The sequence below is a fragment of the Cyprinodon variegatus genome, unplaced genomic scaffold (assembly GCF_000732505.1).
Source record: "Cyprinodon variegatus isolate N-32 unplaced genomic scaffold, C_variegatus-1.0 Scaffold434, whole genome shotgun sequence".
NCBI classification, from domain to species: domain Eukaryota; kingdom Metazoa; phylum Chordata; class Actinopteri; order Cyprinodontiformes; family Cyprinodontidae; genus Cyprinodon; species Cyprinodon variegatus.
In genome coordinates this window covers 258789-274998 of record NW_015150887.1, presented here as the reverse complement: position 1 = coordinate 274998, position 16210 = coordinate 258789, and the positions used below count along the sequence as shown (strand labels likewise).

The window sequence follows — 16210 nt, the reverse complement described above, 5'->3', positions numbered from 1 at the left end:
AGCTACAACATCCAGAAATGATTACCCATGACAGAAATCACATAAATTATAAAATAATCCAAAGGAGAAAATATTGTGAATTAAAAATAACATTACTCCAACTATGAAAAAAGAAAACAATGTGGTTAATTGAAAATAGGATCACCCTCCTAAAATAGATTTAATAACTTGATTTGTGATAATCTGATCAATATTGTCTAACAGAAACCTGCCTGCAGCAGGAGGATTATTTTGGCATAAATCAGTCAAATCCATGTTATTTACCTTTTAAATGTAGAGAGCTACTGGGCAAGGAGGAGGGGTTGCAACAATAAACATTCAATCTTGCTTATTGATTAATCAGTTAACAATTATAATTGTTTTGAGCATTTAACCCTTAATTTACTCTATCCAAATTGTAAAGCACTAAAACCACTTTTTTTATTTTTTTCCAGACTTTCTATGTTATTTACTGTTTAAAAACATGACAAGGTCATAACAGGTGGGGGATTTTAAACTTAATAGTGATGTTGAAAGGGACAGCTTAAATGCTGTGGTTCAATTCACATAACAAATTAGCCATAAGAAATTAGATTTGGACACCCATATATACTCCTCCTCTGCAGCTCATCAGTGCTGGTTTCTCTTCTTTGCTTTGCTCCGTGTGTGTGTGTTTCTCCCTGGCATCTCCTGGTTTTTGATTTCTTTATTTTGTTCCTGGATTTTTGCCCCTGTTGCCTTTGGAACCTTAATTAAATCTGCAAGATCTCATCTCTGCCTCCTCATCTCTGCAATTGGGTCCTCAAACAACCTCCACATAACCTTGACACTTAAATTATAAAAGTAAAAGTAATACATCTGAAAATGTTAAGGACAGATGCTTTAAAGCTTACACTAGTTACTGCGCAACTGTATTAAAGAAACATTTTTCTACAATTCTGCATAATCACTTACTTAGAATTTATTTTATTGGTTTTATAACTAATGATAAAACTGTCAATTTTAAATCTGAATCATCATGAACAACTACTTATTTTGATGGGGTACCGAGTCCAACCAGGAAGAAATTGTCTGCATGAAGCTAATTATATTGATGGATTTTATTTTTTAAATGCCAACAGGCCATAAAGAAAACTAGCTTAAAAGAAACAAAACTGAGTATATTTTTAATATAATTTTTACTCCAGTAAAGTATAGATAGCCAAAATTTCTACTTCAGTAAGGTAATGAAGTATTTGTACTTTATTAGTTGACACCTCTTAACTTTAAGCAGCAAAATTCTAGAATAAAAGCAGCAATTGGTATGGTAAATACTTATATTTGTGATTTCATATGCTCTGTCCATGTGACTAAAATAATCACTGCTGCTATGAGAAATCTAGTCAGGTGTCCTGATTACTTAAACTGAATGTAGAAAAGAAATAATACTATTAAAGACTTTCAAAAAAAACTTAAGAGTGGGAAATATTTAAAGAGTATAAGGGAATTGGTAGCTTGGAAGATTAACCTCAGGAAATGAGTCATGAAGCACTATGACACTTTTCTCTTGAACTTTTGAAAACATTGGGTTTAAAAATGCAACTCTATTATCTACTGTGACACATTTTTGAAAATGTAAAACTCATCTCATTAACAACATTTCTGAGTGAAAGAACTCCCAGAATGCAGCATATCCAAGTACAATGGTAATGTGCCTGCACACTGAAGCTGCACTTTTTATACCTGACCAGCGGGAGGCAGCTACCTTTCCTCAGAGTCAGGTTAGGAGACTTGGGTGCTGTTCTTTTTAATCTTTTTAATCAGTTTTTACCTATTACAAAAACAATCTAAACTGAGTAAAAAATGGATTAAAAATGAAATAGACATTTATCCCTGTAATACAGAGACACATTGCTTAAGGTCTACATAAAACATAAACTGATTATAACTAACTAGTGAAGAATTTTCATATCTTCTGGTAGTTTAATGGGTTTATCCTGGTTTGTGTTCACCGAAGGAGGACCGGTGAAAACAGCAGAGAGGCAGAGAAGAGAGGAAGGGACAAGGAGATGGCAGATGCCCCACCACATTCCTTAGCGTCCTCCTAGTGGATCAGACATTTTCATAGTTAAAAAAAATAATAATTTCACAAAACATCCAAAAATAGTATCCCACTTAGTTTCTTTATACGTAGAACATGACGCTATTTTCACATTGTTTAATCAGAATAAAACTAACATCTGACCTTTGGGTGGTAGGCATGGCAGGATTCTGGACGCCTTCGCACCTTCTGAGACTTCATCCTGTTGCACTTTACAGTTGCATTATGTTTCCAAATGTTAAGAAAAGCTACTGTATGGGTGTGCTAATAACTTAGGAGTAAGGCTCTGACAATGTAATTAAAATGAGCTGTAGACTCTGTGTTAATTAATCTTTAGCTAAACAATATGTGGGAACTAATGAAGAGACGATATCAATGCTCTTCTTTATTTTTCCCAACACAAGATACATGTGCTGAACTAAATCCTGTATTGCTGTTGTTGGTGGGTTGTCTTTTTGAGAGAAAGAAGGATATATTTAATTTCCTTTGGCTGCAGCAGGATGGGTCCGAACTGACGGGAGCAATCGCAGGTAGCTTGGGTCACAACCAAAACCAAATTACTGTCTGGAATCTGCTGCACCACAAACATCCTGAAAAAAAAATGCCAAAGAATTTTCTTAATTTATTTGGATTTTCTATTAGAAAAGATTTAAACTTCTAAGAAAATAATAAAATGAATGCACGTAAATACATTTTACATTATTAAGGTATAATTAATGATAGAAATACTTTCATTGCAATTAAAAAAATCTGCAATTAAAACACAATGTAAGCTGTAATGTTAGAAACAAAACATATCAGGTCATGTTCGATATAGAATCATTAGCCAGGTGGACAGCATTAGTGGAGCATTCCAATCTCCAAACTGGCTACATTTCTTTTCTATAAATTATAAATGAAGGCATTAAAACAGTTTTCCTCATACGCCACTAAAAAACACAAACTTCTTAGATCACTCAAAAAATGGATCCGTTAATTAAGCATCTGCACACATTTACTGATCCATGTTTATCTTTTGTAATAACAAGAGCTTTTTGAGAAAACCAGACCAGTATTATGTCTTCACCTTTGCAACAATAATGCAATATAATAAATGCCTTTGTGATGACGCACTTGATGACGCATACACTGGTAGCAAAAATAAAAACTTTTGTTCATGGTTGAAATTATTCACCCAACTTTAACCACTAGTGGCAAACCCAGAAGATAATTTTTAGAATACAGATTTGCAAAGCTGGTTGCTTCACAAAACCATACAGAAATCAGTATCTAAAAAAAAAGTTTGAAATGTTTGGTTAGACAGGAGAATAGCAGCAAAAGAAATGTACAGGCAGGTGTTTTTGAAGATGAAGAGGTGGGAAGAGTAAGGTGAGAAAGAGAAAGTGCTTGATGATACTAGAGCAGGTGAGATTTGAATAATAGAATTAAAAACATTTCTGGGGGAGCATGTCGCCAAACAAGCCTAGAAGTTCTGACTCTTGACCTCAAAGTTTTTTAGCCCTGGTATGGCACTGAATCTATGTCTGCCTCTGAACATAAGCCCCAATCCCTATATAGAGGACTATACAGTGTTTAAACCATTTTAGATGAGCGTCTGAACGTCTAGTATAAGAAAAAAGTTGAGGACTTGGAATTCCCAGAAGGCGCCTTGAAAAATAGTGTAAATCCATGGTCACTAGACATGCAGATATATGAAGAAGGCTTCATGGGATTTGTTGTGGCGGCGGGAAAGAACAAAGATGGCGCAGACAGCTTGCGGGGAGGTGGATTTATGTAACTAACGGGGTGGGAAAAGTAGTGATGCTGATCATTTGTGCTGATTGGTTTTTAAGATAGATTTTTAATTTGAGTCAATGATGTTGCCATTTTAGTGGACGCTAGTGCTTCGCACGTTTCTGGATATAAAGTTACTGCATAACATTACATGTCATTCCTGTGCTTGTAAGGAATAGAACAGTTGGAATGTTCACCTTATTTAGACGCTATAATTATTGTTTTATTATTTAGTCAATCACCAGCCTCCCAGATTCTTATGTTTGGACCAGCAGTGGCCCCTGGAAACCCTGTGGCATTTCCTGTCTGTTGGCATTTCACAATAAAAACACAGGTGAAACCTAACATCACTTTTTTTTTTCTTTTCCAGTTTTTTATTGACATTAGACTGTCACAAGGGTGGACTCACAGTGGCAGTCCATGGGAGTGGGGCTTTAATTCAAAACCTCTAGATCAGTGTTTTTCAACCCTGGTCCTCAAGGCACCCTGCTCTGCATGTTGTGGATTTTTCTGAGCTTCAGCACACCTGATTCAGATAATTGCAGTTCAGCAAAGCCTGATAATCTGCTATCAATTGATAACAGGTGTGTTAAAGCTGGGAAACATCTAGAACATGCAGGGCAGTGTGCCTTGAGGACCAGGATTGAAAAACACTGCTCTAGATTGCAAGCACAAATGCCCCAACCTGTAGGCTGCCACTCTTTTTCCCTATGAACAACATGTTTGGGTGCCTGGAGGATTAGTGAAGCTTGCCCAGGCAGAAACCAGTGGAGTCGGGTAAAGAAAGCATTATCTACGCTGCAGGAAAGACAGCGGGTCCTTATTGGGCTAAATTTATATGTTTTTTTTTTTTTAAAGCCACCTTATAATCTCTGAAAAGCATTCCCACTTCATTCTTTGTCAAAATTATTTTCTATATCTACCATTCTTAATAATAAAAAAGCTTGTCTCTGCTGCGCTTCTTCACTGTAGCACACTGCTCACAGCTATTCCCTGACAAGATTTTCACAAGTGAATGAAAACCTTTTTTTAGATTTTTTAACTTCATTCGCAGGCAATCAGATGTCGACAATTTGCCGTTCTCCTCCCTATATTGCTCAACTTCGCTCCAATTTTCTTTGCTTCAGATCCGCCCTTCTACATAGAAATAACGTGGGAATCCTTTGCTCCACCTGGTGTGAGTGTACCTAAAGGATTTATATATTTGCATTAAAATTATCAGGTATAGCCTTGTCTGTTTGCCACATGTACCAAACAAATACCTGAACACATACAGAAGCTTAATGTACGTAACCAAGAGTAAAATGCAGTCCAATGCTGTAGTGCAACTGAAACTCTGCTATATGGAAACACATTAGGCTGAAATCCTTTTTGTTTCTGACCTGGAGAAGATGCTCTGTGTTAACCTGACTATTTTTTTAACAGTGATATCTGTTTGAATAAAGACTGATAGATTTTTTATTATAGATTATCATTATATCAGTATGTTCAATGCATTATGACTGTTGTCTAAATGATCTAAAAATAAGAATTAACAGTAATGTGTACATGTTAGGACTCATACTTCTGGCAGCGTCCACACTTGATGAGACTGTTGGCTTCCCTGATAGATGAGTCATACATAAAGCCAGGATATGCAGTGTCACAGGGCTGCAGCGCCTCCACCTTCTTTTGCTTATGAGCTGAAAATACACAAAATTAGATGTAATATTTTATATTTTTTGCTTCATTCAGGTGGCATAAAATTGGAACAGGATCAACTCGGTAGTTGTCCAGAGCATCATCATAGATTCAGTCATGTTGTACTCACATGTGTGATAACCAGCTTTGGCTGAATGCATGGAGGATGGCAGTGACCACACAGAGTGATGGAATAGCGTTGAATGGGATGATGAAGGGATGACATGAAAATGAGGCAGAGGTAGATGAGTTGCATTTGAAAATAAAAGACATCAATGTTGTTTCATGATGAAACAGAGTGAAAATCATAAATTTTTCAACATCATGAACATTATCTGAAATCTAAACTCCTTAATCCAAGAGAAGAAACTTTTATCAACTGGATTGAGTTTTGGATTGAGCATTAGTTACTGAAGGACCAGTGCTTCTCCATGTTTTCCCATGCTCTTTGCATCAGGTAGTGACAGATGACCACTCATGTGGCCCCTGTTTGTGATGGTTTCTTCATTTTAAAATGGAGTGTTTACTTACCTATGCTGCATGCTGCCTAAAGAGAAGAGATTACTGCAAAATAAATGGCTGAGATAGTTGCTGCTAACTGAATTTAAACTGAATGAAACTGTATTATTTATAATTTCTCTCAGTATCCCCATACAAAATGTATATTTCTAATCATAGATTTTTAGATTAGATTAGATTTAACTTTTTTGTCATTACACAGGTACAGGTACAAGGCAGCGAAATGCAGTTTAGGTCTAACCAGAAGTGCAATAGCAGCAAGTGCAGGATAAATAATGATTCCATAAATACAGGACATGGGTTTCTACTGAATAAATATAGAGCTGAAGACCATTATAAACATAATTTTACTAATAGATTTGTCCTATGAACGTAATATATAGATAACTAGTGTTACGAACAAAATTTACAGCTGGATATGTACCGAATAAAAAATACAGGTGGATATTACTATAAATAGGGTTTTTACAGATATGTACAATAGCATAATATACCGATGATTGTCATTATAACAGAGTTTGCAGATGAATATGTACTATGAATATTGTACAGATGGCTATTACTATAGGCAGAATTATGAGCATAATATACAGATGGCTTTTACTATAAAATGAATAAATGAAGTTTGGACAGAAGCTATCTAAATTCAAGTGCAGTGGAAGGTAATTGCATATTAATTGCATCTTACAGTTAAAATACGGTATTGCAAATTTATATAAAGTAATATACATATAACATATGTATATTACTTTACCCATTGGCTTGTATTTTTTCTTACCCCCATATAAAAGTATTCTAGTTTTTAAAATGTAATATAAAACGGTTACACTTTACAAAATCCATCTTAACCATCATTTATAAATGGTCAACAGAACATTTATTGATGATTAATATTTTTGATGTTATATTGTTTTTGGTAATCATTTATAAACTGCATCTAAACCATTTATAACCGGTAAATAGATCATTTATGAAGGCATTAGACCCACTAACGTTAGGGTAAGTCCATCACGACAGGGCAAGTTTAAAAAAAAAAAAAAGGTTAGGTTCAGGTCAAATGTCTATGGGTGTTGCACTGTAAAACGTCTCACTGTAAATGTACAGTAATTCTGCTGTATTTTAAAGTGCCTTGCTGTAATTTAGACCTACATTAAATTATTGTAAATAATTATAGTTATTTACTTTAAAAGCATAAAAATTATTTTTCTGTAAATTTATGATTGTAGGTTTATGCTAATTTACTGGCAGCAGGTTCTCCAGTAGACTGCTTTATTTTTGCAGGGCTGTTTTCCAGAATAACAGTACTTTTAATAATTCTATACAGTTCATTATTGTAATACTACAAATATTTCTAAAGTTACTACAACTACAATTAGAAATGTTAATAATAAAAACATTAATATAACAAACTAGTTAAAAAAATACTCAGTTTCTTTTCAAACTTTTTTATTTAACAAAATATTGCAACACAAAAATGACATCAATAAGCATGAGCGTTTTTTTTTTCCTGTTGTGTGTCTGTGTGTGCGTACAGATCAGACACTGATCCTCTTGATGAGGATGGAGACGTGCAGATTCATATATGTTTGCATCTTCTGGACCTTTGTGTCACTTTTCTTTCTCTCTTGCCCCCTCTCTGATTTGATGTCAGTGTAGCTACTGCAAAACAATATAAAGACGAAGCAATACTTTTTTCTTTGAGGTTATCTATCTATGAATGCATGATATCAAATAATGTTCAGTACAATGTAGTGATCCAGTTGCTGTAGCGCTGTTAGAAACAGCAGAAAGCACGACCAGAGAAAGGTGAATATTGAGTAATGTACCTCCACCCTGTTACTCTCTGGTCTCTGTTTATTCACTGGATTACAGATAGGCCGTTGGTAATACAAGGTGCTGAGAAGTCACCAGCCGCCATATTGGTACTCCCTAGTTAGACCAGTCAGAATGTAAAAAATACGTGCGCTACAGCATCGAACAACAATGATGTTCTCATTTTCAGGGGGGCCTAAAACTTTGGAAACAAAGATAAAGTCAACACTTTGCCTCACACTTTCTGTTTCCTACCATCAGTAGACTATTGTAATTTATGGTATAAAATAGGCACATCACATTGCATTTTTAGTATGAAGTCCATGAATTCTATAAATCATGCAATATAACATATACAAATCCATCACAACAAAATTAGTGTGTTAATGGAGCATAATAATACTGTAGTCATATATTAAGAATATTACACTCTCCCACACACACACACACTATCTGATGATGTGCCACAAGTGTTAAAAGGATGATGTACAGATAATATACATGTATTGATAACATTTTTATGGTAATTAGATTACAGCCTAACCCTGACCCTAAAAGCCTCAAACTCACTTGCTAATTTTAGCCAAGTTTAGCACATTGCCTTTTTTGTGGTTCTTTTGATATGGAAATCGACACCTGTTACTTATCCAACCACTTTTTTTTTTTGTTGGTAAAACATTAAACTAAGACCAAATACTAAGACATTCTAACTTTAGCTTATAGCGTGCAACAAAAACTTTTTTTTTTTTTTTTTTTTTACAAATTTGTTGTAGCACAAATGGTGTAAAAATCTTAAGAAAAAAATCCCCTCTCTAAATAAGGAAAAATGTAAATTATGTTACCTTACTCTGTGGACAGTGTGGAGAAAGTCACGCATCTTCAAATATCCATAAAGTTGGCTTATCACATTTTCATGTGAGTGATGGCCCGGAGTTGCCAGTTGTCCGGCACTTTTCTTTCACCTTCCCATCATGCTTAGCAGTTTAAAGTAAAATTTACAGTATTCTTGTAGACCAAAAAAAAATAAATTTTTTTTGCCGAAATCGTGTTATTTTTCTTTCAAAATGCATTGCAGGTTACAGTATGACACTGTATGGCAGCAATACAGTAAAATACTCTTAAGATTTAAGTGTAAATTTATATTAAAGGTTTACAGTGAAGTTTTAGGGCAATATGATTACTTTTTATAAATAGTTTAGATGCAGTTTATAAATGATAATCAAAGATTATTCATTGATAAATAGTCTCTTTAACATTTATAAATGATGTTTTTTCTAAAGTGTCACCAAATAAAATTAACTTTAGGATGCAAGAGACAAGAAAACAACAGTACAGGTTATGAAAAGCATATATATGCCAGCAGTTAAATGTTGCTTCCCATAATGAACCAAGGAATGTGATTTGTCCTGTATGTTCATAAATTTCCAACACACCTCCGTCACACACACTTAATCTAACAGAAATTAACACATTAAAATGCAAGAACTATAAGAGCCAACTAAATTGTCGTGGAACTAAGGAGGACCTCCTCAGCTCTGCATCAGCTACTGTCATAGTTATCTTGAAATGGGCTTCCCACGCCTACACTGCTGTTTGCCACCAGTATTGCACCCAATTCTCCATGATTTCCTCAGAAAAAAAAGGTTTTAAAAAACTGATCTGAGAGAGATGGGTTTAATCCCTGTCTTAACAGGGTCAGTGAGAGGAGTAGGAGGAAAATTATAACATTTATTGACTGTCTGTGAGTGTTTACAGCGGTGTACAGCGGGCTGTTCATGGTTCAGGAGTCAGCAGGACAGAAATAAAAGAGACCTATTGGAATGCAGAACCTCCAGTATTAGTCCTTCACACCCCAACCATATCCTTGAATTGATATGGTATGGGATATTGTGATTATTGTGGTTCTAATTTTATGCAGATTTTATCATCATTTATTTAACAATCTGTATATTAGCCAATATAAATGGCCATTCAAAGGGTAAAGTATCTTAAGTAAGAGTAAGAAAATAGTATAAGCAAAATATTTTTTTTTTAACATTTACTAATTTTCAAAAGTGTTTTTAGCAGCTTCTTTGTATTTCATTTTTAGCCTTAGTCTGCCCAATATTCAGGCCATGGGTTTCCCTTATTGTTATTTATTAAAGGTATGGTGGAGGATTTTTGCAAATATTTGAATAGACACGCCCCCTTCACTTTGAAAAGAAATGCACATGCACAGTCCTGTACCTGCTCCCAAGATGGAACAGCTAATAAGCGCGTGTGAGAGCTTACTTTCCAAAAGTAGATTTACAATTTTTCCACTATGTCAGTCGCACCACCGGTAAGTGAAAATTAGAGGAGCACATAGGATGGCCTTGCGTCAACATATCACCAAAATGATTGACAATTAGGAGGACCACTTATTTTGATGATCCACCCGGAAAAAAGAACACCCTCCACTATACTTTTAAAGGTGGCAACCCTAGTCTACTGGTGGCAAAAAAGTAGCTACTCCTTTATTTTGTCGATATCTAGAGTCATAGCTATAACTAACGTTTAAGAAACAAATAGAACTTTGACAAGAAATGCTGGGTGAGGACCCAAATTTAACTTGCCACCATGGAAAGTTTACAGGAGCTTTTTTACCTCTTTTTTTTTTTTTTTTAACCTTCCTAGGTAAAAACTCTAAAACTTAATCATGGAGAAATGCAGCAAATATTGCCAATTTGGGACTAAATCTAAAGAGGATACAAACCCCTGCTGTATTTGCAATCTGAAATACAGAGCGTGGACCCTTCATATTGCAGTTTAGAGACCGAGCCATAGGGTTCTACTCCACTACAGATAAAAACCATCAGCTCTGAATTTCAGTGCAGTCTTTTTCATAATGCTTTCTGCAAACAATTATTGATCTCTTAACTTTCATCTATAAATATTTTTCTAATATAAATATTCTATTCTTATTCTAGTTTGATCCTTTTTTATAGGTGCTTCAAAGAAAATAATGAGAGATTTAAAATCCTCTAATATTCCTCTTACCATCCACAAAATAATCCGAATGCCAAAGACCACAGAGGTTAAAGTCGAGCAGAAACCTAAATGGAAAAGCAAAGATATGCCTTAAAAAAACACTTTGGTTACACAAAGAAACAAAAAACGAAGAAATAATTGCCTTTCTGAGCCAAAAAGTTCTACATATCTTTAGTAGCAATATTTCTGTAATAATTAGCCATAAAATACGCTCTTCCATTCTTAATTACTTACATCACAGCATTGGAGAAAAGCCATCTCATCAGAGCCAAAATCGTGTAGAATGGCTACAGAAAGGAAAAGATTTGCTAGAATTCAAAGAAAATGCTTCAAGCAAACAATGAAAAAATTATGTATTTCATGTTTCAGTGACGTTTGAGCAGCATTACAGTGAGTAGGTGCTGAGAGGCAACGATGAGACTTACACTTAGCAGAGGTCGAGCACTGCTTGTATGATGGTGGCTGCTTTTGCACATAGCCTGATAGTCAAACAAAGACACTCTGAAAAAAAATAATACAAATAAACAATTGATATTCTGTTTGGTTGCAGGAGAAGACAGAATAATTCAACTAAAGTGTGTCTGAGGAAGTCCTACTTTTTAAACATTCCCATTTTGATCAATGAAGCCATGACAGACCCATCCACTTCACCAAAGAAACGCCCTACCTGCAAAGATCATGGTGTGGTATTAAACTTCCGCAAAGGAGACATATGGCACAGTTCTGTTCAAATGTAAATATTTATATCACATTACAAACAAGGAAGCTTTTGATGTGTTCATCTAGATGTCCTGATTTCTGTCAGGATTCCTTTCACAATGACGCATAAATATGGGACAGCATACAAATATTCACTGGCCTTTTATGTGTGCAAAATAAGCAATATGACTTTGGTTCTTACCAGGGCACTCAATTGCACTCGCAATTTGAATTTTACAAAAAGCAATATTTAACTCACAGACGCCCTCAGTTTTGACCACATAACGTTTAACAGGTGTGAGACCCTGGCTTTCTCATTCCAGCCCTTTTGGTGGCAATAATATGCTTTAAACAGGTTTCCCACCACACAAAAGGGAAGAGAGAGTTGCAGCTAGAATGCAGATCCATGCATGCGAGTAGAGTTAAACACTTTTCCACACAATATTATCATTGACGTCCTGTCACAAAGGACTCTGTTAGTTTTCCTGATGATGAGAAAAATGAAACCCTGTAGTGAAACACATAAATCTTTGTTCCTAGTGCAAATGAAAGTTAAAAAAAATCACAATATTTGTTGAAAATAAAAAATCAATCTTGATCTTTTGGCTAAATCCTTTAGCCCTAGTTTTTACATTGCTCATGTAATCAGCAGTCTAAACAGCAATCACTGCATAAAAAACATGCTAAGAAAGACACCATAAAACAAGAAAAAAAACAGTTTGTGCAAGTCTGCAAGTAGACCAATTTTTTAAAGAAGGAAGGCAGGTTGTAATTGTGAAAAGGTCCTATAAGTCTATAAGTTTCCAGCCAATTAACCTCTCTACACACCATTTTTTGTTCTTATTGCAGATTACATTTGTGATGTTTTGTAGATGAATTGGAAGGAAGGGTGGGTGGGTGGATATGCAGAAAATGCAAATGGATATATATATAGAAAAATGCAAATGCAGTTCTTGTGGAAAGTTGTACTTAGGATTTCTTTCCTAAGAACCAGAATTGGTCCACATTCGTCACAGGATTGTTAGGGATGGTAATGCTAAGCAGTGTGGAATGCAATCCTCTGAAGTCCACCTCATCTTCAAAACTTTTTGTGGGTTTACCTCCCTGTAGTTCTGAGCTCCCCCATGATGCTGGCATATCTTGTGTTTGTGTTCAGATTCATTAAGTTTCACTGTTCAGACCAATGACAGTTGTGTTATCTGCAAACTTCAGGAATTTCCCACATGGGTTCACCTTGGTACAGCCATTTGTGTACAGGGAGAAGAGGAGTGAAGCTGGAAGCCACCACTGGGACCCTTCATTGTTGATGGTTATTGAGCGACAGAAGATGCTGCTCAGCCTCCCTTACTGCTCATGATCAGTCAGAAGACTGAGGATTCACTGACAGATAGAGGCTAATGTGAGCCAAATGACATTTTAGTGACAATGTCACTAAAAAACCCTCATATATCCTTTCTGGGTCAGATTATACACAAAGATCATACATTCTCACATCAGAGTTAATTTTTTAAGGATCACATTTGGTGAAAAAGTCCAGTTTCAATCTCGGTATTACAGACCGTTTATAAATGTGATCCTGAGTCATCATACTTCTACTTTATGGTACTTCACAAAAAAAAAAAAATTATATCTATTGAATCTATTTAAGCATCTTTAGATATTGTGTTACTTAAATAGTTTTCACAGGTTTCTGAATTCTTTTTTTGTTGCTATGTTCTGTGACTATATTGCTATTGTATTTTCTGCATGGATCATTTTGTATCAGTTTTGTGAATAAATTATTCTAGAGTTTAGACTTCTTACTACACTGAAAAAGTGACCTTTTTGTGCAGTAAACTCTTGTTTTTCAAGGCTGCACTTTAAAAAATGAAATTGTCTGGAGCTGTTTTAAACTAAATTTATTTTTGTATACAAAATGACAAAAATAAATCTGTCTAAATCTAAGTCTATTAGAGTGTTCGTCATAATTTCTGCTTTGTATTTTGAAGCTCCAGTGAGAACTAGAGTTTCTGAAGTAAAATGAAACCTTTTTTGTGTAATACATGCATTTTGGGGAAAGAGTAAGTTTTACTTAGATTTCCTTATACTATTTAAATGTTTAATAGTAGTATGTACATAAACCTACAAATACTACATAAACTTTACTCTAAATATACATTATATACAGCAAATACACAGGTGTATCTCATATCTGAATATTAAACAAAAGTTTATTTCATGAACTAAATTCATTAAAATATGTTATATAGGTTAATAGATACTCATACCAATAATGCCTAATAGATCTTCATATTTATTATGACAACTGTCTGCTTGCACTTAAAGACACTTTTTTTCTTAAAATATTTGAATATTATATTAGACCAGTAAAAAATTATATAGACATACATCCTAATACCTGTTTAAAAGTTTTTAGAAAATGATCCTGTCAAGATGTGTGTTTAAAATGTTCTACCTTATGTATAATTTTACTGTGGCCCTTCAGAAAAAACAGTTTTAAGACACAATATTTAATATTTTTGCTGCACAAACTCATAACTATCGACAATACATTTTTTGCTGGGTCACCCTCCAACTACATTTGTCTCAGCCTTCATTTATTCATTGTACAAGCTGCACCTTCTCACATCAGTGGTGTAACCCTTTGATGTTTCCACAAGTGACGGCATAACCTGGAGCACAGCAAACTTTTAAAATCATATTTGCTTCCTAATGTCGGAGGGAATGCAATATTTTCACAAGAAAATAATCCTTTTCTGCAAAAGATTCTCAATGAATTTTCAGATCAGATCATTTAGGTTATTATTATTAGGGGGGCCACATGCCGAAGGCATGGCCCACCTATTACTATTGCACATATTTATTCTGCGTATTATTATTATTAGGGGGGCCACATGCCGAAGGCATGGCCCACCTATTACTATTGCACATATTTATTCCGCGTATTATTATTATTAGGGGGGCCACATGCCGAAGGCATGGCCCACCTANAGTTTAAAAGACTTAAGAAAATTTAAATTGTGCTAAATTAGCTGATAAAACAGTCTATGGATGATATTCATTAAATTTCAAAGTAACAGGACTAACTAATATGTAAAAGAAAGGTATAAATTGCAGATTGGACCTGAATTCCGTAAGCTCAAGAGTTTGCATAATTAGCAAATTCATTGACCTTGATAATAATCTCAAGCAAATGTAGATATTTTCACTTAGAATGTCTTTAGTAGTCCCATGCCTTTATGACTTTACTTTAGTCTCTTTTTTTTTATTTTTAGAGTTTTTAGTAAGCAGAGTTGGGTAATCTAGTCCTGGATCTATTACACTTTAAGGGTTTCTGCAAAGTGGCACATCCCCTTAATGCTCTACCAAGGTCAGATGAAACTAGGAGGTGCAACAGCTGCTGTAATCAGTTTAATGCAGCAATACCGCGTGGGTTAAATCCTAATCTGCTCTTAAATCCTATGAGCCATACAGATGTTTTTTTTTTTTTTTATGAGATTATGAATTGATCCAAAGGGTCAAATAACACGGAAATATCCTTTTCATAGAAACACAAGTCTGACAAACGGTTAAAATCAAGTAAAAAAGTCAGTTTCTTGTGATTGGTAAGAAAACATAGAAATTCAGGTAGGCAAGAGGAATAAACTTGCTTGAAAACAGATTTGGACAACTGAGTTTATATTATTGGTGATTTCTCATTGAATATCAGGGAGGTTAAACTTCTACTGTAAATTATTGGTAGAATATGCATTGTCAACCCCCCCCCCCCCCCCCTCCACTCTGCAGCAGCAGTTTTGCATATTCAGACATCATGGAAGTTATTTAAATTTTTAGTCTTAAAATACTTATATTTACAATTTCTCAATGACCTAAAATCCTGCATGACTTTGAACTTTCTGCTTTGAATTCAGACAAGACAGAAGGTATTGTGTTTGGACCAGAGTATTTGAAAAAGAAGCTGCTTGTTAATTTGCTGCATCTGGATGACATCATAGTGGCCTCCGATAACAACGTAAAACTGTGTTGTGATACTTTTTTAATAAGGGTATGTCATTTAAATCGCAAATTTAAAGGGTTTCTAAAGTTTCTTACTTTCATCCCTGAAATATTCCAAAAAATGGATATATCTCAATCAGGAATGACACTAAAAAAAGCCTATGCATTTGTTATTTGATGGTTGTTCCAAGAATTTTTAAAAGTAGACTAAGAAGCAGATCTGTTCTTTCCTGTGGAATGTTATTCTATGATGCAGACACCCTGTTGACTGTTAAGACTAGGTTGAAAATTGTTTTGATGATGCTTATATATTTGCATTATTTTTTAGTTCTACTTCTAACTCTATGTTCTGTATTTTTCCTTGTTGTAGTTACTACTGTACATCAGGCCTAGAGCTCTGTTTAGCTGTATAACCAACTGAGATAATATTGGGCCTGTTTTGCAGTGTTTGTTCCCGTTTCTGTTATAAACATGGCTAGGGGCTTAGCTTTTACTTTGACTAATTATATGTACTTTATTTTATCCTTTTAATATAAAAAACAGCTCAGAGCTCATCTGTTCAACTGTTTATTTTCTAGACAGAGCCACCTATGGGGCTAGTTTAGTATTGTCCTTTTCCTCTTGAACCCCATAGTCTGTCTAAGCAGAAGGGATTGCTGCAGA

At 34.8% G+C, this 16210-nt stretch overlaps 1 protein-coding gene across 1 annotated transcript in view; it reads right to left on the bottom strand.

Annotated features, from left to right (window-relative positions):
• Positions 1–1878: 1878 nt before the first annotated feature.
• The window catches only part of LOC107093595 (voltage-dependent calcium channel subunit alpha-2/delta-4-like), a 58551-nt gene continuing 44219 nt past the window's right edge, over positions 1879–16210 (bottom strand). Inside the window, 9 exon segments of the mRNA XM_015388758.1 lie at positions 1879–2062; positions 2204–2286; positions 2534–2649; positions 5397–5514; positions 5643–5663; positions 10862–10917; positions 11087–11139; positions 11278–11353; positions 11449–11519. Of these exon segments, the coding sequence (XP_015244244.1) occupies positions 1967–2062; positions 2204–2286; positions 2534–2649; positions 5397–5514; positions 5643–5663; positions 10862–10917; positions 11087–11139; positions 11278–11353; positions 11449–11519 (690 nt within the window). The 3' untranslated portion in view covers positions 1879–1966.